Source organism: Gadus macrocephalus, chromosome 15 (assembly GCF_031168955.1).
Source record: "Gadus macrocephalus chromosome 15, ASM3116895v1".
NCBI lineage: Eukaryota > Metazoa > Chordata > Actinopteri > Gadiformes > Gadidae > Gadus > Gadus macrocephalus.
The window spans coordinates 21,677,487-21,703,284 of record NC_082396.1 but is presented as its reverse complement, the minus strand read 5'-3'; the positions used below and the strand labels follow the sequence as shown (position 1 = coordinate 21,703,284).

Sequence of the window (25,798 nt, the reverse complement as noted above, 5' to 3'; positions counted from 1 at the left end):
GATGCTACTGGAGACTGAAGACTGGCAGTCCCTGATCCTACTGAATACTGTCCCTGATCCAAAGTGAGTATGCTGATGTTTGATTGCTTCAAAAACCCGGTTACACCAGGAAGGAGATGGCCTCAATGGCTAACGTCTTTTGAACTTTTTGCTGATGGAAAGGGTCTCCTAGTTGTAGATGACACACCAGCAGCACCCTTACAATTTAGGAAAGCACTACTTTTACATCATGCAGGACCAGGGGCCGTATTCACAAAGCATTTTATCTTACCGCTAGGAGTGCTCCTAACTCGCACTAAAACATTTTACGTAGGAGTTTTTTCTTAAAAGTTATTCACAAAGCCGCTGAGACCTACTCTTACTAAGGATAAATCACGAAGAGTGAACTAAGAGTGACGCGCCGTTGCTATGGATTACGTCAATTCTCATGCACGAGTTTAGAAGCAGTCAGTTCGGTGATTGGTTGTTCAGACGAGCCCACTGAATCACCGAAAAACAAGGAAATAGCCTAGGCTAGAAATGAATTCCTATTAAGTAGTTATAGTGCAGTTAGCAGAATACACGCATGATGACAATTTTGTGCAGACCACGATAATGACGTTGTAGCCTGCACGTTCATGAGAGAGAAAGCAAACAATAAAAATACGTACAATTTAAAATAAAATAAATGTTATGAACTACAGTGTTGACTGATTTGTGCCAAGGTGTTTACCTAAAATGTGTTTTCAAAGTGATCCCTAAATGCCGGTCCACTCGGTTCCACACGGCCAAATTCATTGTCATGTTGATCGCCATCATCATCATCATCATCATCACCATCGTCTGGCTGTGGAATGTTCCTCCGCTTGCAGAGGTTGTGTAGAATGGCACATACAGTAATGACTGTGCTTATTTCGCCGTGGAGGACATGAACCGACGTTTCATCTGCCCAATTCCTCTCTCCACAACATTTCGTGTATGTTTGTGTGCTCTATCATATATGGAAGAAATCAGTAAACAATAATAAATATGGATTCAACAAATAAAAGGCGTCAAAGAGCCAATACGATGTGTTTTACACGTAGGACTAAGCGTAATATGCGTAATCACTTACATGTTATACTTTAACTGTGCTCCCGGTTGTGGATTGAGGTAGGGTGTCTAGAGCCACGTCTTGCATGGATAGTCACTGTCTCCCAGCAAGTGACACCCAACTGGTACATCTCAAAAAGCTGCCTCAGACCGCTCTCCATTAAAATGCGCGAATCATGGGTAGCTGAAGATCCAGGCCACTTTGCAACAACATCCAGTTAAAATTTGCATAAAAAACAACCTGCGTGTTGATGGAATGCACTTTCGTCCTATTGACAAACACGTCCTCGTCTTTTGATGGCGCAATTATTTTTATGTGCGTCCCGTCAATAGCACCGACCACACCGGGCATACCTGCAATTGCCATGAAGTTGGCTTTGATCCTGTGTAATTGTTGAATGTCCAAAGGAAAGTTTATGGCACGGCTGACTGATGGTTGCGATATTTTTAAATCGTCGGCATTGCAAAGTTGCATTTCCCCTGTTGCTAAATAACGTAGTGTGGCCAAACATTTTATTTCAGGACTAATCGGATTATTCCTGTTAGTCGGGGATGTTATTGCATTGCGATTAACTCCACAACAAGTTTAATACCCTAACATTTCGTCTCGCAGGCATTTACGATTCTTTGTGAATAGGTCTTACTGAGTTAGGAGTCCTCTTGAGGACTTTTAAGCTCTCCTAGACTTAGGTGCTACTTTTAGGCCTAAAATACTTTGTGAATTGCTCTTAGTGAAAAAAGTTAGGAGTCCTACATTTAAGAGTGACACGCCCATTATTTTTAGGAGTTACTCCTAAATTCGCCAGTTAGGACCTACTTTTAGCCCTAAAATCCTTTGTGAATACGGCCCCAGATGTTCAAGATATTTTCTCTACCTTGCATAATGCAGGGAGACGTGCCGATTATGATGCTGCAGTGATAGCTAGGAATAATATTTGTTTTCCGTTCCATGCACTTTTGCAAAGACAAGGAGAGACAGTGCAACCGTTTGCTACAAGGCTCAGACCAGCAGACAGGGACTGTGCATTTGATGCAGATATGGATAACCAAATTTGTGATTAAGTAGGTGCACAGTGTTCATCAAGCTATGTGCGCCGTAAACTTCTGGAGGAGGGTAATGATCTCACTCTCGTTCCCACAAAGGAAGTTGCATCACTCTGAGAAAATTGCGGAGCAGAAGGTAACAACGTTGCGGGAGGAGCCAGCAAGTGCAAAGCCGGAAAGCGTGAATCCTGAAGGTCAAAAGCACGGCAAAGCAAAATTCCAGAGAGAACAGATCCCACAAGCAAGAAAGTCTGATCAGCCAAGCTGTTACAGATGTGGAAATACAGACCACTTTGGCATAGACCTGAATTGTCCAGCTAGGGGTCAGAAATGCCATAAATGTAACGGCAAAGATCACTTTTCTAAAGTGAGCAAAACCACTAAGAAACCAACAAAGAGCGAGCAGACTAAGCATTTTTGGTGAAAGACAGCACGGTGAAAAGCAGACTGAATGTGTGCGGGGTCATACCCAGGACAACATCAAGCCATGAACTCTTCCGGATGTCTGGCTATGCCTGCTGAACATAACAGTCCTTCTCAACCTTTTCTCAGGGCAGCGAGAAAGGCTCCTGTGAGACAGAAAAACTTAGTCATTAGTTGGGTCTCTCACACTGAGTATAATGGTTGACTGTTCTTGTCAACACAGGCATTTACAGTATGTTGTTACATGATTTGAAAATTTCAGTTATGAGCTAAGATTAGAAATCCATGTTTAATACTGATGGTTAGGGCTGATGATTTGAATTTAACAAAATAAATGATCTGAGGGAAGAAATTCCTTTAAATTTAAGTTACTGAAAGAAGTGAATGCATACAGATGTTTGTAACTGAGAATCCTGATTTAAAGAAGATAAAAGATTTATTTTAGAGATAGAGTTTAAGTCCAATTAAAGGGGGGATGTCGGGTACTGCGTAAGAGGAACGTTATATTGCGAATATGATTAGGGAACATGTTTAATGTATCACATGCAGGTGGACAATTCAAGTAAAGCAACAGTAATGAGTTGAAATGCATGTCCATGTCTTTGATTAAATTCAGTAAGACTAAAGACACATAGAACTCGAAACAAAACCGATCTCATTTGTCTTATGAGGCTAGGATTTATCTTTTCATGACGTTTTTTTATGTTTAGGTTTTATCCTTATGTATTTATTTAGCTTTAGCTTTTTTACGGTGTGAGTCACATGGTCTACATTATCTTCTTAAGGGGTTTGGGTTATGTGTTGATGATGGCTGGTTGAAGCTGATTGAACACTGGGGCTGGGTGAGGATGCAGCTGTGAATCATTGGGAAATCAATGCCCACAGGACAAACCAGCACCAGTCACCACACACTCAGAAGTAGAGCCCTTTCATGTCAACTTGTAACATCGGCTCTGCAGGCAAAAAACCTTCAAGCCCTGCTATAAACTGGTTTTCAACAAAAACAGAGAAACTGCTTCCAGGGCAATAGAAGAATTGCCCTGGTTTTGAAATCACTTTGACCAATGTTTACTGTAAATTACAAACTTTACAATCAACTTGCACCTGCCCAACTAGAAAACTTAAAGACAGACACATATGCCACCACATATGCACACATTCACCAGTCAGACATCAACATATACGTACAAATAAGTACACATTTCTACATTAAATGAATGTAACTTAAATATTGGCACACCATTAGACCCAGGATCACACAGACAAATAAAAATAGGCAGGCAGCCGATTTATTAATAGTGCAACATGTTTGCGCAAAAGTATTAAAGAATGTCCCTAAAGCTTTACTATTGCATAAACATGGCTTGAGATTCTGCCACATCTATTTTGGGAATCTGTGGTGGACTGAGAGTCCCATGCTCGTCTGAGGCTGCCATGTGCCTCGCCACAAACAACACATGGTTTTTATCCATGTAACCACAGGAGCAACGGCTCACAATTAAAATATAATCCTTATTCTATTTTAATAATCCATAAAAATCAATTTTGAGGAATGCCAAAATTTGGTTTTATTTTCAGCACCATATGCGTGCTTCGTTCCATTCTGACTCTGAATATAGATTATGAAACGTCCAGTCGCTGGTACAAGGTTCAATAACTCTTGGATGGCTTTACATTTCTTGCTTTCTTTGACCACAGAACAAGAACAACATGAAGGTTTGAAAAAGACAGACAAAGAGGAGAAGAGAATGACCAATGAAGGTTCGATAAGTAAAGGGAACAGCAAGAGTGGAGGACTGGAGGCTCTGACTTGCGAGAGCACACGGCACACGCAGGAAACCACGTTTCTTGTGCTGCAAACAGGAAACCTTGTTGCCCAGATCCCTCGACTGGCTTTCAGCCCACTGCCACCGCCCTGGCGAATGGAGAGATGGAGGTGATTGGTCCATTGACAGCACCTGCCACTCATTCACCGGTCTGCTAATTGGGTCCCCAGAGAAACGCCCCCTTCCCATCTCCGGCCAGTACAGGAGAGACAGAGCTCCACCACAGAGAGACCAGTATAGGAGAGACAGAGCTCAACCACCTCCACAGAGAGACCAGTATAGGAGAGACAGAGCTAAACCACAGAGAGACTAGCACAGGAGAGACAGAGCTCAACCACGAGAGACCAGTACAGGAGAGAGAAGCAGAACACGTTGACTGGGTGAACAAAGCCTGTAAGGAATGTAGGTCTGCACCCTGCTGCCATTGTATGCCAACACAATCTGTCTTCCTGTACAGTCGAGAGGCAAGGAGTACACACCCATGTACATCACACACCCACACGTTAAAAGGGAAAGAACAACACAACCACTCACATCCAGACAAACACACAGAGGACCTAAATGAGAGAGAGAGAGAGAGAGAGAGAGAGAGAGAGAGAGAGAGAGAGAGAGAGAGAGAGAGAGAGAGAGAGAGAGAGAGAGAGAGAGAGAGAGAGAGATAAAGTCTCCAGAGGCCAGGCTCATTTGTTTCTTCGCAGAACTATACTCTGACTGACTGGATGTCTAACTCACTGAACGTCGTTTCAACTCTTTGTGTCAGACTAGCGGACCGAGGTCTGCTACAAGGTAGACTTTTGTATGTTTGCACTTTTTGATGTGTTTGATGGATTATTCCTTTAAACGGACTGTTACACTGGACCATTTTATTTGAAACCGTTACACTTCAGACACGTCTGTCATTCTGCCTTTAAAACGGTAAATGTTAGACTGTTTAACTTTCTTGTCTGTCAAACTCTCTGTGAGTGAGCTCTGCTCCCTGTCTAATGAGCCGCTTCTTCCCCTTCAGAGCACTTGAATGTGATGAACACAGCTCAGAGTGACTTCGATACTTTGAGAAGATCTGTTGTACACGGGATCGCCGCCAAAGCTCAACATTCACAAGACCTCATGTTTTTTTCTGTAATTATTTATTGATTTTGATACCATTTTTTGGGAGACTTAAAGTACGTTTCATTCTCACAACTGGAACAGCTTGGTATAAACACAAAAACATATACATTGTGCTTTGCTGCTGGATAAGTACTGCCTTAATCCCCCTCTGGTCTGGATTCATTTTATTGGACTCCTTGTTATATTCTTCTACATCTAACCAGGTAAAGTGTTTGTGTGTGTGTAAGCGAGAGCAAGAGTTGCCAATTACAATTATTCCCTTCTGTTTCCTGTATTTGTGCAATTTGTGCAAAATGCACAAATGTGCATGACCACATTGTTACAAGAAAAACTGTATAAAGTATAGTTTATTTTATCAGATATTTTAGTCAGCCATGTTTTTATTGTGTAGAACATGTTGAAATGTAAAAATGCAATTTGGCATACATAGACATACTATGCATATACACACAGACACACACACAGACACAGACACACACACAGACATACAGACAGACAGTATGTGAGGTATGTGACTGTGTTATTTCCGTGGCAGTGTTTACTCTACATCTTTATTTCCTTTCCCAGAGAGAGGGCGCGTGGGAACCCTGCGTCAGAATAAATCAAACCCTGGGAAACATTATAGAGGAGGTCCTAAAGGTAACACACATTTAGACTACAATAAACCCTGGGACTACATTCTATAATGTCTCCCAGGGTTTAATTTAGTCTAAATGGTAACACACATTTAAACTACAATAAACCCTGGGAAACATAGAGAAGTTCCTAAAGGTTACACACATTTAAAGGCATATTGTACGATTTTCAGTGATATGCACTTTTTAATATGTTGTTGAAATTGGTTTATACATCCTGACAGCAATAAATAACTTATGGGCAATGAAAAAGAAGCAAAAAAAAACCGAATTCTGTATCTGCTATAAACCTGTTAAAATGCTTACCAATCGGAGACATTGTACCCGAATCTAAAGAACCAATCACAAGCCTGCGCGTTCTCTCCCCTCTGTGTACGAGCCTGAGCCGGCCTGAGCGCGTTCACGGAGGGCAAAGAAAGCGTTGTTATCATAGTAGTTCATGACAGTGGACTAGACCTAGTGAGCCTACAACGTTAACACGATGGAAGAAAAAAAACAGAAGTTACCACTGCCACCGTTACTTGCCCCGGTTCATCCTTTTAAAAAGGCAAGAAAAGGAAAGACAGAAAATGAAAAGGCAGCAACAAAAAAAAAGTTGGAGAATGCTCGAGGAAAAACGAGAATAAATATTGGATTCGCTTTTCAGCGATGGCGACAGCTGAGGGAGTTGAATGGCCTGAAAAGTGACGCAATGGTTGCCGTTGAAGTAAGCCGTAAGCAGCATTAGCGCTCGTGCACGGCTCTGTGTCGAGGGGTTGGGGCAGGGAGTCCTGAAGGGTGAGGGAGGAGTTAAACGGAACTCCGAAGAGAAGCTCATTTCAAATCATGCTAGCTCTCTCACATCGTACAGTATAGCTTTAAACTACAATAAACCCAGGGAGACATATAGAGGAGTTCCTAAAGGTAACACACATTTTAACTACAATAAACCCTAGGAGACATTATAGAGGAGTTCCTAAAGGGAACATATTTAAACTACAATAAACCCTGGGAGACATTATAGAGGAGGTCCTAAAGGGAACTCATTTAAACTACAATAAACCCTGGGAGACATTATAGAGGAGGTCCTAAAGGTTACACACATTAAAACTACAATTAACCCTGGGAGACATTATAGAGGAGGTCCTAAAGGTTACACACATTTCAATTACAATAAACTTACCCAACTTCCCATACACACGCATGCAAGCACAGACACACCAATCCACTAAATGGGTGGATGGCGGGAAAAGCAAGGGAACATCGATAATCCTCCTACAATTCCAAATTCTAAACTACTTAATGTTTGCCGTCCACAAACTAAGAAACCTGCTTAATTTGTACCTTTGTATAAGCCTTAGAACCAGACGAATCTGGGAGTTTATGTTTTACTTGCTCTTGCATGTGTCTGGCCCCCGTTCCATCAGAAAGATTTCTAGCTGCCCTGGTCCGGGTCAAGTCAATCCCAAGCGTTGATCTAATGTGTGGTGGTCCGACAGGGCGATAATTGTTTAGACCCAGGCCCTATGGGAGCTGTTGAGGCCTTTTCATAGTCAACCACAATGTGTGATGTTTTCCGTTGCTCTAATTGGTTGTCGGACTAACCAATTGAGTCCAGAGACATTTTGGTCTGCGCCCGTTGATTATTTCACCGTCCTGCCTGTGTAAAACCTTCGTCATAGAGCCGGCTTTCTTGGTTCATTGGAGTGAGCGAGGCTACGCACGGAGAGTAGACGTCTTTAGAATCATTTGCATACTCTGATTTCAATTTTATTTTAATTCAAGCCACTCACATGCACGAATGAGTAGACCACATCTCAGTATAGGCTACTATTTACAAGTGCAAAAAGCCCAACATATTCTTTATTTTGCTGAGCACATGTTTTTTATCCCGACAAATGCCTCGCAAGGAAAGTTCCCCTGCTGCTTTCTCATAGTTGGCCACCATCTTTCCCTTTCTTCGTTAAACGTGACTGCATCACCTTCTCTCCCATGATCGTCAGCAGCTCTCAGATTTGGACTCCTCATGTTGATTTCGCTGCGTTGTAGAGAACGCCGGGAGGCACGCAATGTTTGCAACTTCTCGGGGGTGTGTATTTGCAGACATGAGCAAAGTGTTCGACCAATCGCAACAGAGAGAGCGTACCCATCAATCACAGCAAACTGGGCTACTCGGGATGGGAGGGGGGCTAACGGGAGGGGGGTTAGACGCTGATATGGGTTTTTTAGTAATGAACAGTTGTAGAACTATTCTATTCTAGAAGTACCCCCAAATGCAATTATTAACCCTAAAAAAGCATGATATAGGATCTTTAATTTAGTGGTTCCAGACTTTAACACTGATATAAGCAAATATATATCAAAGTATCCCAATCAACTTCCTGAGAACAAATACTGTGGTCACTAAGATAACCCTTTTCTTCCTTCCGACAGGTTACTACCAAACTGATTGCAGTGCGCTGTTGTGACCCTGCTGTCCTCTGATTGGTCATGGCAGACTGGAGCCTTCTGGGAAACTTCCTTGAAGAAGTACAGGAACATTCTACCTCTGTTGGCAAGGTACCAGGCATATGTAGCACACACACTTGTTAAAACACACATTCATGCACATATTAATTAAAAGTATTGCCCTAGATCAAACCTGGTCACACAGGAATCCGTGAATTGACCACGGACGCTTAACTCAAAATCTGTGGAATCCTCACGGAAAGACGCCAATTTACGTGATATGGCCACGGATTTTGCTCATTTACATTTAAATTTAGGGCATTTAGCAGACGCTTTTATCCAAAGCGACTTACAATAACTAAATTTGTCATAAGAAGTGAAACAATATATCACTGTCAGTACAGTAATGATTAGGGATGTCCCGATCCAGCTTTTTGCACTTCCAATCCGATATTGTAGCTTTTAGCATCGGCCGATACCGATACCGGCCGATCCAAGCATGTATTAAAGATTAAAGATATTTACTTATTTTGTTGTACTACTCATGTTGAAAAGGGTTTTACTCTTAAGAACAACTAGCCAACTTAATTAGGTTAGTTTGAATAATCCACAATAGTTGGTAATGAGAAGCTGACCTGTTTATTCAGGGTTAAATAAACACAAAATAGACAAAATAATAAATAGTGAAATTACCACACACACACATCAGTGCTCTGTTCTTGAACAACAAGAGTGTAAACAATATTGTAAACAATATAACATTATATATAAAAGCAACACACACAAAACCTGAGTAGAAAATAGTCAAATTACCACACACACTGGCATTTTTATCGATAACTTTAAATCCTTAGTGGGACATGCACAGACAAGTGGGATGCTGGACAGGTCACTAGGTGTGCGCTAGGTGTGCTGAACAACGCGGACCGGATTTGGGGTCCGTTGATTGGTCGTGGGGATAAAAACAAATAAACAGTAGCCTCGAGGTATTATTCTTTACAATTAACATGTCGCGTCAAACGCTTGCTTGGGCAATGGAGGAGGTGGAGACGTTCGTAGTGTGTCTGTGTTTCAAGTTCGAAGGTGGCCCCGCACGTTCAACGTACCTATAAGTACCGTGTTGTCCATTATCCCTTATGTAACCGCTATGTCAGTGACACAATTAGGCCTAGGCATTTTTTATTCTACAAATTCATATTATAGCTGTGAGAATTGTTAAGAAAAATCACCTCCATAGTCGGAAAACCAAATCATAGATTCACTAGATTCACCTGAAATTATTCAAATGGATGCTTACAATTTACCTCCTCATCGTCATCGTCATCCGCTTATCTGGGGTCGGGTCGCGGGGGGAGCAGCTCAAGCAGGGGGCCCCAGACTTCCCTTTCCCGGGCCACATTGACCAGCTCTGACGGGGGGATCCCGAGGCGTTCCCAGGCCAGTGTTGAGATATAATCTCTCCACCTAGTCCTGGGTCTTCCCCGAGGTCTCCTCCCCACTGGACGTGCCTGAAACACCTCCCAAGGAAGGCGCCCAGTGGGCATCCTTACCAGATGCCCGAACCACCTCAGCTGACTCCTTTCTAAGTAAAGGAGCAGCGGCTCTAATCCGAGTTCCTCACGGATGGCTGAGCTTCTCACCCTATCCCTAAGGGAGACGCCAGCCACCCTTCTGAGAAAACTCATCTCGGCCGCTTGTACCCGCGATCTCGTCCTTTCGGTCATCACCCAGCCCTCATGACCATAGGTGAGGATAGGAACGAAGATCGACCGGTAGATCGAGAGCTTTGCCTTGCGGCTCAGCTCTCTTTTCGTTACAACGGTGCTTACAATTTACCACATTGAATAATATTTTTATATTTATTTTTGACTTGGCCCCATGTTCGTAGGAGCGTGCTGGCACCACATATATGGGGGTAAAAGGCATGATGATACATTATATTTTTTAGATAATATGCAGAATCTTTTCACTTACGAATTAACACGGTCGGCTATTTTTTGCCAGCACGCCACCCTAGCCATATTATGGGCAACCGTGTTCCCCTTGGCTGTGATTTGAACTTTGAATTCAGGTGTTCATAATAATACACTGCTCGCCTTGGATGAAGTACACCGCTCTCGCGCGATTTATTTTGCATAAGGGTGAGTCAAATGACGCGATAAACCCCCTTTTTATGTGAACGAGCATTGAACCTAAAGCGGAAAACCTGGTTCAACTAATTTTATCTAAAGTGAGCGTCGTGGTACCATTGAACTCTGATTGCGAGTTGCGGCTCTGTCGAGCCAGGTTTTCCCAAGAAAGCCTGGGTATGTTCAGCGTAGTTCGTGGTATACCCCCCTGGATCGGACAGGGGTGCGTTCGCTTTCTCAAGCGAACCGTACCAATGTTTGTTTGGAAGCGAACCGAGACCAGTGGGGTGTTCCACAAAGCCGGTTTTATCACATAACCGGGTAAGTTAACCCAGGGTTTGCGGTAACCCTAGGTTTTCCGTTCCAAAAGGATCACGGTATGCAGTGGCGCAAAAAGTGGGTATATATGCGGCGCATAGGGGCGCCGCACCAGAGGGGGCGCCAAAGTGATGGAAGTAAAAAAAATTGAGTCGGCATTTTCTGTTTTTAACAGCGTTTGTGTAACAGAGAGACGTCACTGATAAGGCGCCCCCCCGCTCCTTCGCCTCCCTCCCCCCCTCCTCCCCACACGGCGCTCCAGTGGGCACCCCCTCGAACACGCCCTTGAGGCGAGCGCCAGAGCGTCTTCATTTCAACCGCATTGTCATCTGAAGACACGTACCTCAATATGAAGAGGCAGAGAAGAAAGGCCTCAGGGTCACAACATAGAAAAAGAAAGATTGGGAAGGAGAAAGGGTGCGCAGGGATGAAAGAAAGCTTTTCAAAGTGGTTGAAAGACAGTCGTTTTTATGTCAGTGTATCAATAGGAGGCTTGTAAATATTCAGGTTAGCTAAATCTACTACTAGTAAAACAACAGGTTACTGTTGTCTTGCAACTGTGTACTGATCAGAATGGAGCCTACAATATAACGAATCATAACAAGAGAAATAAAGGAACTTGTTTGCGGTTATTTTGTTTTACTTCAATCTCTATGCAAGTCTTTGTTTTATGTCAATAGAACCAGTAAAAACGGAGTTATAAAGTTGACATTTTATAACTCCGTTAATAATCCAAAAATTAATAAATTAATAATCCAAAAAAAAAAAAAAGATTATTATCATATCTGAATTGAGACTGAATCGTTCTACACAGTATTGCGATGCATCGAAGAATCTTTTATTTTTCCCACCCCTATTGGTTACTGTACTCCAACAGTTCTAACAGAGTCTATTGTTTTGCATGTAAGCTTTTTGGTGAAGCTAGAGTTGCTGAAACGCGCCTTGTGGTGGGGTATAATAACTGGCAGTGTCTTTCAAAGATACTGAAGCACCATGAAAGAAGTGGTTGCCACATAAATGCTTATCTGATTGGAAAGAATTGGCATCCGCTTATGCCTAGGTAAAACTATTGATAGCGAATTGCAGAGAGCCTGTTGACTCGAGTGATCGACTGCATATTCTTCCTTGCAGAAAGAAACCTGCCACTGAGGGGGACAAAATGCACAGTTAGGAAATCCTAGAAATGGACATTTTCTAGGTATCCTTGATCTCATAGCACGGCATGATGTTACACTGACAGAGCATCTTAGAAAGACTGCCTCTAAAGAAAAAAACGGATATCTGTCCTGGTGCACTCAAAATTATTTTTTTGATTCAATATCAGAGTGTGTTTTGGGTCAAATGTGTGCCCAGATCAAAGAGGGGGGGGGGGGGGCCTGCTATGTGTCTGCATACCCCCCAGAAAGTAGGCAGTTGCGCCCCTGACGGTATGTTAGTTGCTATAGAAACATTTGCTCTGAATCAAACCTGAGGGGTATTCCACAAAGCCGGTTTTAGACGTGATGTATGGATCATGGAAACCCTGATCGAAATGGTGAAACGGGCCGCTTATTTCAATGAAATGTAACTTCAGGTTCTCCTGGAGAGCTATGACGAGGAGAAGGACATTATCACAAGAAAAGGGAACGCTAAAGCCTCTGCAACCCGGAGAACCAAAGCCTGGCAGCGGATCGCTGACCGCGTAAATGCGTTAGTTACACGTCAAAAGCATGATCCTTAATATTTGAGCCATGAATATATAAATATCCCAGTTAAGCATTCTTAAAGATCCTACCACATAACCCCTTTCTTCTAAAAAAACATGTACTCCAATGGCTTCCAAGCGGTCAGCGGATCAAGTATAAAAATGAAGTATAAAAAACATACAAACTGGTAAGCTTTTCCCACCATCGTATTGGTATAAATTTAAATAAGCCATTTTTTTAAGCCTATCGTGAAAAGGCCGACAGTCGGCAGACTGGGGCCACGTTTATACGTAGCAGGGTATTTATAGAAACGAATATTTCCCCCCCTCCGTTTTCAAAAATAACATTGTGCACACAGCATCGTTTTCAAAAAAGTTGTCGTTTACATCAAAACGCATAAATACGCCGTCGAGCGCCATTATAACTATGCCAAACGTATGGGCGGCAGTGTAGTAGAGCTTAGATCGGGCCCAGAAAATCAAGACCGACCCGGCCCGAGCCCGTGCACGTTCTGTCCGAGCCCGGCCCGACACATTAACCGTAATTATGAGCCCGAGCCCGATTTCAACCTGACTTTTTTTTTTAATACATATGTAACTTTGTACACATTTGTTACTAGGCCTACTCTGCTAAATATATATGTAAGGGATAATGTATAGAACGCCGGTCATTATCGGGAAAATAAGCCCCGACAGGGCGAACAGTACACCGATGTCTTGCTTCGCCCTGAAGGGGCTTATTTTCGACAATGACCGGCGACGTTCTATACATTATCCCGCTTATTACACGGCTACTTGCCAAAACGAAAATATAACTTCACATGGTGTGTCTTTTTACAATTTATTTGTTACTTAGTAGCCGCGTTTACATGGACACATCTGTTCCACATAGATTTCTATGCAGAACAGAAAATTATCATGCATACGCCTCATTCGGAATACAATTATCTGTTCGGCATAGATTCTATGCCGAATAGAAGTGGTGGTGTAGTCCGTTTTAATCGCCATGTATACACTTATTACGAATAGATTGGGGTTTAACTTAGAGCAGCCGCAGTAGTTCGCCATTGGTCCACTGTGCTCCGTCGGTAGTTTTAAGCACACCGAACTTCACCGCTGTCAAGGAAAGTGGATTTATTGCCTGATTCCCTTCTTTGTAACCCTGCGTTCACACCAAAAGATGCAAAAAGTTGCCGCGCAGCACGATCCCATTCAAAGTGAATGTAGAGACGCGTTGCTGCTTTGCTGCCGGCAGCAAAATTTGATTTGCGGCGCGGCAAAATCTGATTTGCAGCGCAGCACGCCTTCGGCGGCGGGCGCGTTCACGTATTTTGCGGCGCGTCAAATGCTGCTCGAGTTGAAATATTTCAACTTTTCGGCAGCAAACGCGCGATGACAGCCAATCAGCGTTCAACAGCGTTGCCACTGAGGCGTTGCCACTGAATGACATGCCGTAACAGCCAATCAGTGTTACTCCCTTGGAGTGACCTAGAGTTCACTACCGTTACATTTATTTAGTAACTCGAAAAAACCCACAAATCAGCATTTTGTAGTGTAGTTGTGTTTTCAGTTAAACTAAACTATGAGTATGCTAAAAGGCAAGAATAACAACCCCAAACAAAACCCAGTTGGGTAGCAGGCAGCACCAGCCTTCCAGGCTCCGAATGGTCTCATGAACCCATAAACGAGGGACATTCCGACGTCTCTCCCTCTTCCACAACAGGTAAAGACATGCAATGCTCGTAATGTCGGCCATGGTTGTGAATGAATTCAGAAGCACCGCGGGCAAAACTTGCCGTGCCGCGAAACTTCCCGCGCTGCAAAACTGCGGCGCAGCAAAACTTTTGCTGCGCGTCAAAACCTTTGCTGCGCCGCAAAACCTTTGCTGCGCCGCAAAACCTTTGCTGCGCCGCAAAACTTTTGCTGCGCAGCAAAACTTGATTTGCTGCGCCGCAAAACTTCGGCGACAACGCGTTCGGGCAGCATATACATCTTTTGGTGTGGACGCAGGGTTATCACTCCGTAAAAGTAGTCCGGTAAGCGTGTCCGGTTGCTTAGCGACGGGACATGGGTGTTTATTAATGGCGTGTCCGCGCATCCGAAATAACTGTAAATGAGTAGGCTACTACTAGTACTTTTGCAGGCTGAACGTTAAAATACTACTTAACTTAGAGAGATGGCATCTGCATTAGTGCGCAATTGGACCTTCGAGGATTCCTGGTCACTAAATTCCCGTAAGACCACTCTCTCCCACCAGTCTTGGCTGCGGACTCGCATCCAAATTCCTCTTGTTTGCGGCAGAGCTTAGGGTAAATATAAAGATCTGACGAGAAATTCACGTTGCTGCGCTGTCCTGCTCCTTCTTAATTGAAGGAGCAGGCAGAGAAAAGCTCTCTCCTGCTGTGCTTTCATTAAAATCAAATTTAAAATCCCCGATAGTGATAAGACATCCATTATGTCGCCGCCGGTCCAGAGATGTGTCAGGTGTGCGCGAGAGACATAACGGACACTTTTGTTACTGCCATGTATACAGTACATTCGGAACCCATTTTAGGAACAGATCTATGCCGCATAGAAATCTATGCGGATCAGATGTGCCATGTAAACGCGGCTATTGTTGATCAGCAGAGAAATAATTTGTCCGCAAAGATGGTGACGTCGCTTAGCAACGGAAGACGCTGGGCTTGACAAGTCACCGGGCTACTACCCATGCAAGTGAGCGGAGCGTTCCACGGAATTTAGAAGACCCGTGTAATAAAGGCCTATAATATTTCTGTTTATGGCATCGATTTCTCCTCAGATTAGGCCAATAAACCAATGATAAAAATAAATAAATAAATCGTCGATCATAGGCCCGGCCCGAGGATAGTGGTGGGAAATATTGGCTCGGGCTCGGGCAGAGAATCTAAACTCTAGTAGGGAGAAGGATAAAGCCATGCAAGCCAATCAGAATCCTCAGAATCAACAACAACGAATAACACGAGCGTCTTCCTGTAACAAACAAACTGTAAACATAGGGCGCTCATATGACGTTAAGCATTTCCTGGCGCATAATGTGACGCTTCAGAACCTAAAACCCTGTTTCTCCCCGTTGACACGACAACACATAACCGGCGTTTTCAGAAATCTCCACTTTGGCCGGAGTTTTTAGAAATGATAGTTTTCTGTGACAAAAACTGCGTTTTCGTGTAAATGAGAGGCCAAACCGCGTGGAAATATCTGCGTTTTCCCTTCGTGTAAACGGGGCATGGATCTGGCCCTCAAATTGTCTTGACCCCGGTGGAGGGGGTACCTGGAAGTAGGCTACCTACCTCCTCAGAGAGTCAGGGGCCATACCCCACTGGTTGAATGTAGGTTTTTGTGTTTTCTTGTATTTTAGATATTTTTTGCCTTCGAAGTAACACATGCAAACCATGTGCTTGCCACAGCGCATACTATTCCAAATGTTTATTTTTTTGGTAACTGGGTAGAAAACTTAAAAGTGACAATTCATCAACTTCACAGATCAAGATGGATTAGTGCGTGTAACGATCAAACATTCTCCAGTGGATGCAAGTCCGTTAGGACTATTTTATACTTTGTGTTGTAAGTGCCACTCGGCATAGTACTCAGACAATATTGCTCTTTGTATGATAGGAGGCCAATACAAATCTTGGATGGGTCATCTGAAAGGACTGAGATGTGCTCAGCATCTCCAACCGTATAGCCTAGATAAAACAACCATTTGCAAAAAACGGAGGGCTACGCAAATAGTCTGGAATGAACTGAGGCCAGGTCCTCAATTGGTAGTGTTGGCTATGTAAGGCTATTTAAATATATTAAATATTTGCGCCAGAATCTATAGGCCTATCTCTCCACTCCAGCAAAAAGGCATTTGATATGCCAAGATGTGGCCGTGGTCTTATCAATAGCTTTCCGGTGGATTCATTGCACGTATAGTTTGCGCTCCGATATCAGCCGTTCTCTCATCAAAAGGGCATGCCATTGTGAAAACATGAAATCTGCGGTGAACGCGGGTTTAAATACCCAAAACCGGGTTATGTTTCAAACTTAACCTGCGCGAATTGTCGTGAATTGTCACTTTTAGGATTTCTACCCAGTTACCAGAAAAATAAACATTTGGAAATATGCGCTGTGGCAAGCACATGGTTTGCATGTGTTACTTCAAATGCAAAAAAAATCGAAAAGAAAACACAAATACCTACATTCAACCAGTGGGGTATGGCCCCTGACTCTCTGAAGAGGTAGGTACCTCCAGGTACCCCCTCCATGCCAGGGCGCCCTGAATTTGTGTTTATTAACAGCTCCTCCACCGGGGTCAAGAAAATTTTAGGGCTTTTCACGATTGGCTTAAAAAAATGGCTTATTTAAATTTATACCAATAAGATGGTGGGAAAAGCTTACCAGTTTGTATGTTTTTTATACTTTTATACTTCATCCCCTGACCGCTTGGAAGCCATCGGAGTACATATTTTTTTAGAAGAAAGGGGTTAGGCCTATATGTGGTAGGATATTTAAGAATGCTTAACTGGGATATTTATATATTCATGGCTCAAATATTAAGGATCATGCTTTTGACGAGTAACTAACGCATTTACGCAGTAAGCGATCCGCTGCCAGGCTTTGGTTCTCCGGGTTACAGAGGCTTTAGCGTTCCCTTTTCTTGTGATAATGTCCTTCTCCTCGTCATAGCTCTCCAGGAGAACCTGGAGTTCCATTTCATTGAAATAAGCGGCCCGTTTCGCCATTTCGATCAGGGTTTCCATGATCCATACATCATGTCTTTTTACCTTTGGCGTGGACGCGCACAACCCTGTGTTAACCAACCCCGAGTTGATTGAACTAATGCATAACCGCTGCTGTGGAACCGAAAACTCTGGGTTAGTCGGCACAGGGTAAATCAACCTAGAGTTCAGCGTTAACTCAGTGTTTGTTAAAACACTGGGGTCTCGTCGGCTGATTTGGTTCACATCGAAGTGAGGTAGTTGCATTCACATGAACGAAGGGGACTAAAATCGTTTAGTGCACACTAAATGCTGTTGGTGTGAAAGCATGAATAAACTGCTGAAACAGAAGTATCGTCATGCAATCCATTGATTTCAACAATGTAACTGTATTCTAAATACCAACTATTTAAATTGTAACTAACGGAATACAGTTAGCTATCATATTCTGGGGCACACACACACACACACAAAGATCCCCGTCTCTATGACCGAGTCAACCTGGTCTCACAGGGATCCGTGAAATGACCATAGCCTATATATATAGATTAGATATATGAATGAAATTCATATTGACGGTATGGCACTATATCCCTATTCTTGCCGGCCCTTTAATTGAATAGACCACTTTCGTTGCTTCGAGGAGTTCTGGGTGTCATTAACTTGCATTGCAAATTCCGTTGGCATATCACAGACAATTTACGTGACTCCGTGAGGCCACCACGGATTATGAGGTCAGCGCCCGTGGTCGACTCGTTGATTGAAACGGGGATCTGTGTGTGTACCACGGAATATGAGTGTCATCAACTTGCATTGGAGCAAAATCCGTCGCCATATCACGGAAATTGGCGTGTTTCTGTGAGGATTCAACGGATTATGAGTTAAGCGTCCGTGGTCATTTCACAGATTCCTGTGAGACCAGGTTGCCTAGAATTAGATATTGTATTGAAGCGACCACGGGCGTTGATGCCGGTTCGCTAAGGATTCTGGGGGTTCTACTGTTCTAGGGGTTTGGAACGTTTCAAGGCCCTCCTGGGTCATTTGTTTTTGGGAAACCAGGGTTCGTAGGTTGGGGTTTATCAATGTTTTGGTGTATTTGCGACTGTTGTGCTCATGTTGTATTCATTGCACCATTACTGAAAGTGTTAGTGTCGTTGAGAGGTTGCATGTGTTTTAGTTTGTAACATGCTGGTGTTATTAAAGGCAATTGCGTTGTCGAGCAGTGTATGAGGTGCAGAACTTCAGCCGGCTGCTAAACTCGGGCTTCCGTCTCATCCTTCCCATGCTGCTGTATTATTCAAATGCTGCAAACAAAGTCCTCCCCTCTCAGGCCACTCCATGTGGCTCTAGGGTTAGGGTTGTGTTGACTGACCATTGTGTTTCCTCATGTGGCTCCAGGGTTAGGGTTACTGTTGTTTTTCCTCATGTGGCGCCAGCGTTAGGGTTACCGTTGTTTCCTCCATGTTGATCAGGTGTGACTGACGTTGTGTTTCCTCCGTGCTGCTCCAGGTGTGGCTGACCATTCTGTTCATCTTCCGAATCCTCGTCCTGGGCACTGCGGCCGAGTCTTCCTGGGGAGACGAACAAGAGGACTTCACCTGTGACACCATCCAGCCCGGCTGTGAAAACGTCTGCTACGACCGGGCCTTCCCAATAGCGCATATCAGATACTGGGTATGGTTCATGGTGTAGCTAATCCCTTTGCACTGTAGATAGAGAAGGCTTCTAGCCCACTTGGTTTTCATTTAGGAGCTGGCTTTTTGTCAGTTCGAGCTTACGCTCTCTTGCTCAAGGAACTGTCGCTCTCTACGACCGGTTTGGGTCAGCTTCAATTTGATCACATTAAGACTTTGGACCAGGATCAATCAATAGAATGCCTTAACCGATTGTTTCTCAAACTTTTTATATCGCATATCACCTGAGAAAATGTGTCCCCCCAAGTACCACCGTTATGACAGATGTTTAGCAATATAACAAAAAGATTCAGCTATGCACAGTTTAAGCAGGAGACACATTTATTCTTAAAAGTAATATCATTTATTGTGGTAGTCAGCTGTACAAAGTGGTAGTACTAGAACTGAAACGCACACACAGCAAATGACAACATTTACAAAGTGCCTCCTCCCAAACAGGATACGATTTCAAGGGGATAAGCCAAAAAGGCACGTTTATTCCTAGCATAACACAAAGTCTCTTACTGAAAAACACAAAAGAATGAAAAACCTGGGAGGAATCGACAGTCCTATCCCTCGTGGGTGGAATCCCGTCACCCACAAGGACCGGTCACTCTGTACACGAACCACATGGCTAGGAGAGCCCTGAATGAGTGGAGAAGCAGGCTATTTCAGCCCTGCTTCTCTCCCTGCTCCTCAGGTGCTCCGCATCTCCTTAATATGTAGCAGCTCAAATGTCCTTAATGGCACCATCTTGGGGAAATGGGTGGTATATACTTCCTCTACAACCCGTCCCCTGGGCTTCCAAGGGCGCTGTCCTGGAGCCGGGTTGCCACACTCCTCCACCCTTTGACCAAGCATCGGGTTGCCTCTGGGCGGCCAGTGCCAAGCGTCATGGCTGGACAGGGATCTCCGCTGGACTAGGTTGGTTCCTCCGCTAGACTGGACCGGTTCCTCAACTTGGCCGGGTCCTCCACTGAACCAGGTCCTCTTCTGGACCAGACCGGGTCCTCAGCTGAACTGGACCGGGTCCTCCGCGGGACCGGACTGGGTCCTTCGCGGGACCCTATTCTGCACCTGCCAACACTCAAACTCAAGGCCCTACTTGTGGGGTCCGTAGCTAGATGTCTGCTCCCGCTGGCCTCTTTATCTTGGAGCATGCTGCTGCTGTATTGGGGTCCTGGCATCTACTCAAAAATAGTCTGTAGCGTGGCCCAGTTGCCCGCATTCTCCACCATATGTGCCTACCCGGCGCGGTGAGCGAACCACCTCCTCCCAAACAGGACACAATTTCAAGGGGAAAAGCCAAAAAGGCATGTTTATTCCAAACATAAACACATAAAGTCTCTTACTGAAAAACACAAAAGAACAAGAAACCTGGGAGGAATATGGCACGGATATGGGTTTTCAAAAGAAAGGAGGAAGCAACACAGCGTAGTCCTAAAAAAGAGTATCCGCTTTGTTGCTGTTTCTAAAAGTACAACAACGACCACCTTCTGAAGCAGACTTCAATGCATCGTCGCATGATAATTCTGTTAAAATCTCCTGCTAACCAACAGTGAAGTCCTCTGGCATTTCAGAGGTTTCGATGCTGAATGGGTTTCTCATCATTCGTTTTGGCCGTCACTGAGTAGTAATCGCGGAACTGTTGTCTGAGCGAGACAAGGCGTGCAATGATGTTGTTCTTAATCGTGGACTTTGGCCAATCCAACATGTATATTTAGGAAAAATCAACAGTTTTTCTTTCAGCACTCGTGTTTTGTTGTAAGATGACGTTTGAGATGCGATGGTTTCATGGATTAATTTCTAAGAATATCACCAAATACTATCTGTGCTCGGTTCACTGTCAAAGATTTTAGAGTACTGCCCGAAGAATTCTCCTCCTGTCGCCGCATTTCTCTTCCAATAGTTCTCGTTTTGAGCCAAGGGTGTAACCCTTCATCATTTAAGCGCTTATATCTTGCCGTCAGTATAGCTTGTGGCCTAATCATGGATGTTTGCAAGCAGCAAAACCCTTATATAAAACCAGCTGATGCCAAAAACAAAATGCCAAACTTATTTTAACCCCCATTTTAACGGTCTCATGGTTAAATTGGTTTTCATTCATACTAGTAATTTGATATGTCTAAAAAACAATAGAAAGCGCGTTGATTGCGTACCAGTGGTACGCGCAGTGTTCACGTTAGCCGGCTATAGCCGGACATTGGCCGATTGCAATTTGCACGCACGCATGGCCGGTATAATAAAATGTAAACGGCCCGCATGTCCGAGAAAAAAAAGAAAGAAGTTCGATCTTGTCGCCCCGTCGCGTTTGGTGTGAACGCACAAATCTTTCCCGACTGGGCAAAGCTGGCCAAAATCGCCAGTACAATCCCCGTGTCCAGTGTTCCTGCGGAACGAGCCTTTTCTCTCCAAAACAGGATTAAAACATCTATCAGAAACCGCCTAGCTGGGGAAAAGATGAGGCTGATGCGCATATCGAGCCTTGGGCCGGGGTTGAAAGACTCAACTTTTCGCGAGCAGCGGAGCACTTCCATGCCATGAAGTTGCGCCAAAAGTAGCCTGCAAGAATTGCAATTATCGAATGAATAATTTTTTACCCGTTTACCATTTTTGCAGAGAATGGCTGTTATGTTTTTGCCTAGGCTAATTTAATAAATGGCATTTATTGAAGCAACTTAGTTTGTGTAGTTTGTCGTTTAAATTTGGACTTTTGGTGATTATTTAATTATTTGTGAATAACGTCCGGAAGATATTCCAAATGTCCGATATTCTGGAATAGTGTTGGACATTTGTCCGCCCAAGAAAAAGTCTAGCGTGAACGCTGGGTACGCGTGCCATAGTTTGAGAACCACTGCCTTAACCTATAGAGGAAAATTGAATCTGATTCAAGACTTTAGACCAGGATCCATCAATAGAATGCCTTAATGTTATAATTTTATGATGGCTAGAAAAAAGAATGCCTTAATGTTACGGCCTCCTATTGATTACATTTAGAGTAGGAGTCTTCCTTGAAGAAAGAGTAGGATATTTGGAAGAACAGTCTTATTACAGGCCGGCAACAGCCACACAGGAATCAGAATATTTTCTTTATTTATTGAATTATATATTTATTGATTGCTGAATGACAAATTTCAACCAATATGTCCAAACATGCTTCTTGATAATTAGCCTTGCTTCAAGGTGACCATTTTGATGTCGTCTTACCTCAACGTGTCCCTCACCACCAGGTTCTCCAGATCGTGTTTGTGTCCACGCCCAGTCTCATCTACATGGGCCATGCCATGCACATCGTACGCTGCGAGGAGAAGAGGAGGAGCAGAGAGGCGGAGATCCAAGAGGAGGGTGGAGGCAGAGAGGATGACCCAGGAGGAGGACAGAAAGGAGGAGAGAGGAATGTAAAGGGAGAGCGGGATGGAGGAGTAGGAGGAGCAAGAGGAGAGAAAGGGCGTATCCACCTTAGGGGGGCGTTGCTACGAACCTACATCCTCAGCATTCTCATACGGAGCATCATGGAGGTATGTTTGACAGTCACTAATATGAACCCTGCAAAGAAACAAATAATCACCATGGACGAGCACCAAAAATCAAACAAGCTGAATGACTTTTACCTGAGATTCGACCGTCAAAACTTCTCTCAGGAGTATGACAGGGTTTTGCAGTCCCTGCACGACACTGATGACACCTGCTGCCTGGAAGTCGACCCGGACAGCATCCGCCATCTCTTTAGTAGAGTACGTACGGGCAAGGCCGCAGGCCCTGAAGGCCTGCCAGCTTTTTTTGCTCAAAAGCTGTGCAGAGGAACTAACAACAGCATGGTGTCCAATATTCAGTCACTAAACATTCACACAGTTCCAGCACTGTGAAAGAAGTCAATTATAACTCCAGTGCCTAAAAAGCCCTGTGCCACAGTAAACAATGATTTCCGCCCTCACTTCGATTGTTATGAAATGTTTTGAAAAATTTGTTTTCACTGCTCATGAAGGATGTCGAGCCAAAAGTTAGACGTGTACCAGTTTGCGTGTAAGCAGGAATGCAGTACTGATGATGCAATCCTTTGCATCTTGCACTTTATTTCCAAGCACTTTAAGAACACAAAATCTTATGCTAGAATTGTATTTGTTGATTTCAGCTCAGCTTTTAATACAGTGCAAATCCACATACTCTTAGAGAAGCTCAAAGACATGAGTGTAAACACCACCTTGATCAAATCAATGGTTTCACTCTTTTTTAATGAACAACACAGCAAGTGAAGGTCAACAGAACACTGTCAGACACCAATCACTGCAACACAGGAGTCCCACAGGGTTGTATCACCAACACTGTTTACATTGTACACCAATGATTGTAGGACTGTGCACCCTAACAACTATATGGTCAAATTTGCGGATGATACCGTGCTCCTGAGCCTTCTACACAAGGAAATGGACCCCTCTGTGAACCAGGATGAGATAGACCTATTTATTAAGTGGTGTGACACAATCCATCTTATTCTAAATGTGACCAAAACGCAGGAAATGGTTTTGGATCTGAGGCAAGTGAGACAGTGGCCATCAAAAATCAGGAAATCACCCAGGTATCCTCATATAAGTATTTAGGGGTTCATATTGATAATCTTCTCGGTTGGAAGACACATATTGACAACCTGTGCAATAGACTGCAACAAAGGTTATATTTTTTGCGACGATTAAGATTGTACGGCGAAGGCAGCCACATCATGATGATTTTCTACCGTGCCATTGTAGAGAGCATCATTAGATATGGGATCACTTCATGGTCTGGCAACCTAACCGTTAATCTAAGAAGCAAACTGGCCGGCATGCACAAAACTGCAATGATAATCGTAGGGAGGAAAGAATATGAGCCTATACAGAGCATCTATGAGCAGGCAGTTAGGAAAAAAGCAAAGAAAATAATTTCCAACTCCCAACACCCACTCTTCCCTGAATATGAAACCCTGCCATCAGGGAGAAGAATCTGTGTGCCGCTTTGCAAATCGAATCGCCTTAAATTATCATTTGTCCCAGCCTCCATTAAGCTGACAAACAATGTGCAATAGAATAATGTGCAATAAATAGGTTAGCACTTTAGCACATAGCACTTTAGAACCAAGCACTTTAGAACATAGCACAATATCCATAAGTTCTAGTGCAATAAACACTTGCACTTTATCCCCATACTGTAGATTCTATGTTATACAGCAAGGGGCAATTTAAGTCTATCAAGCTCCATCTTCTCGATGTTAAAATGTTGGTTTGTCTGGTTGTGTTTGTGTCTGTGGTTGTGTTTTTTGTTCTTTTGTACTCTGTGTACCGGTATGTTAAGAAAGCAATGATGCACTGTGCCCAAGACAATTTCCCCAAGACAAATTTCCCCAGAGGGACAATAAACTTGACCGACTGCACCCCGAGATGCTAATCTCTAACTCACACGGGGTGTCACCTGACACGTGTCTGGGGTCAGGGGAGAACACTGACATATAAGTTATGGATATTTGATGATACATTTTATAAAACAAAAAGGTTGTACTGTGTACAAAGAGACCGCTCATCACTTCGTGTGGTGCTCTGCTCAAACCTCAAACTTGGATATTATAGACAGATTTGGTTTTGATTGATGTGTCATCCTTATTTCAAACGGCTATTTTTTCTTGCTGGCAGGTGGTGTTCTTGTGTCTGCAGTACTTTATGTATGGAATTTTCCTCCATCCTCTCTTCATGTGCCAGGTATTAAAAACACTAAATTACAAATCATTCATAATTAACAGTTAGACACAGGACAGACGGAATGGCACAGGTAATATCTTGTTATCCTTGTTCTGATCATCCGTCTGTCTGTCTTTGACTGTCTTTATGTCTATCTCTCTACCCGACTATGTATCTCTATCTCTCCAGGCCTGGCCATGTCCTCACCCGGTCAACTGCTACATCTCCCGACCCACTGAGAAAAACGTCTTCATCGTGTTCATGCTGGCTGTGTCTGTGGTCTCACTGGCACTCAGTGTGCTTGAACTCCAGCATCTAGCATGGAGACACTGCATCAGGTAGCCTGTGTGTGTGTGTTTGTGTTCTCAAGATAAAGATTACCCAAAATAATGTTACCCTCTGTTTCAGGCACATCATCACCAAGGGGAGAATATCACCCTGCAATAGGGAGTTACCTTTGCCAACACCATTAACTCCACCTCCAGACTTCAACCAGTGTGTGATTGGTTCTTCACATTACCTACCTCTCCCGTTTCCCAACCATCGATTGGCCACTCAGCAGAACTCTGACAACATGGTTGCTGAGATGCATAAGATGGCTGTGGAGGAGAACTTCCTTCAGATGACCTGCTACAAGCATGAAAGACAGCCTGGAGACTGTGGCCACATGCAAGACGGTGGCTTCCAGAATGAAGGGGTGGACTGTTCCAACAAGGAGGCATCTTTTCCTCAGATCCAGTACAGTAAAACAGGATTCCCAGTACCAAGCCCCAGTGGAGTTTTCTTCCAGAAGGACAAGCGGCGATTGAGCAAGACCAGCGGGACCAGCAGCCGAACCAGGGCTGATGATTTAGCCATTTAGAGACACTTGAAGAAAACCGGGGCGCAAATAGACACATGATGTCCTGTGGTTTTATGAGTAGAAAAGAATGAGCTCTTCATGAAGCAGTTGGAACACACCATCTACACTGCCCTACAAAGGCAAAGTGCAGTAACTACGCCAACATTGAAACTGAGAAAAATGCCTTC

General features: G+C 43.8%; 1 protein-coding gene across 6 annotated transcripts; it reads left to right on the top strand.

The window, feature by feature from the left end:
• The first annotated feature begins 4,601 nt into the window (after positions 1-4,601).
• Positions 4,602-25,731, top strand: gja5b (gap junction protein, alpha 5b). Of its 6 annotated transcripts, none has more exons than XM_060073073.1 (9): positions 4,603-5,150; positions 5,371-5,677; positions 6,042-6,113; positions 8,522-8,647; positions 18,901-19,065; positions 22,295-22,582; positions 24,725-24,790; positions 24,959-25,107; positions 25,178-25,731. In XM_060073073.1, the coding sequence occupies exons 4-9, from the start codon at positions 8,579-8,581 to the stop codon at positions 25,629-25,631; spliced, it is 1,191 nt and encodes a 396-aa protein (XP_059929056.1). In that variant the 5' UTR covers positions 4,603-5,150; positions 5,371-5,677; positions 6,042-6,113; positions 8,522-8,578; the 3' UTR covers positions 25,632-25,731. The 6 variants fall into 6 exon arrangements, with proteins under 6 accessions (XP_059929061.1, XP_059929059.1, XP_059929056.1 ...); XM_060073074.1 differs by having other exon boundaries at positions 4,603-5,279; XM_060073078.1 differs by lacking the exons at positions 5,371-5,677; positions 6,042-6,113 and having other exon boundaries at positions 4,602-5,279.
• The last annotated feature ends 67 nt before the right edge of the window (positions 25,732-25,798 follow it).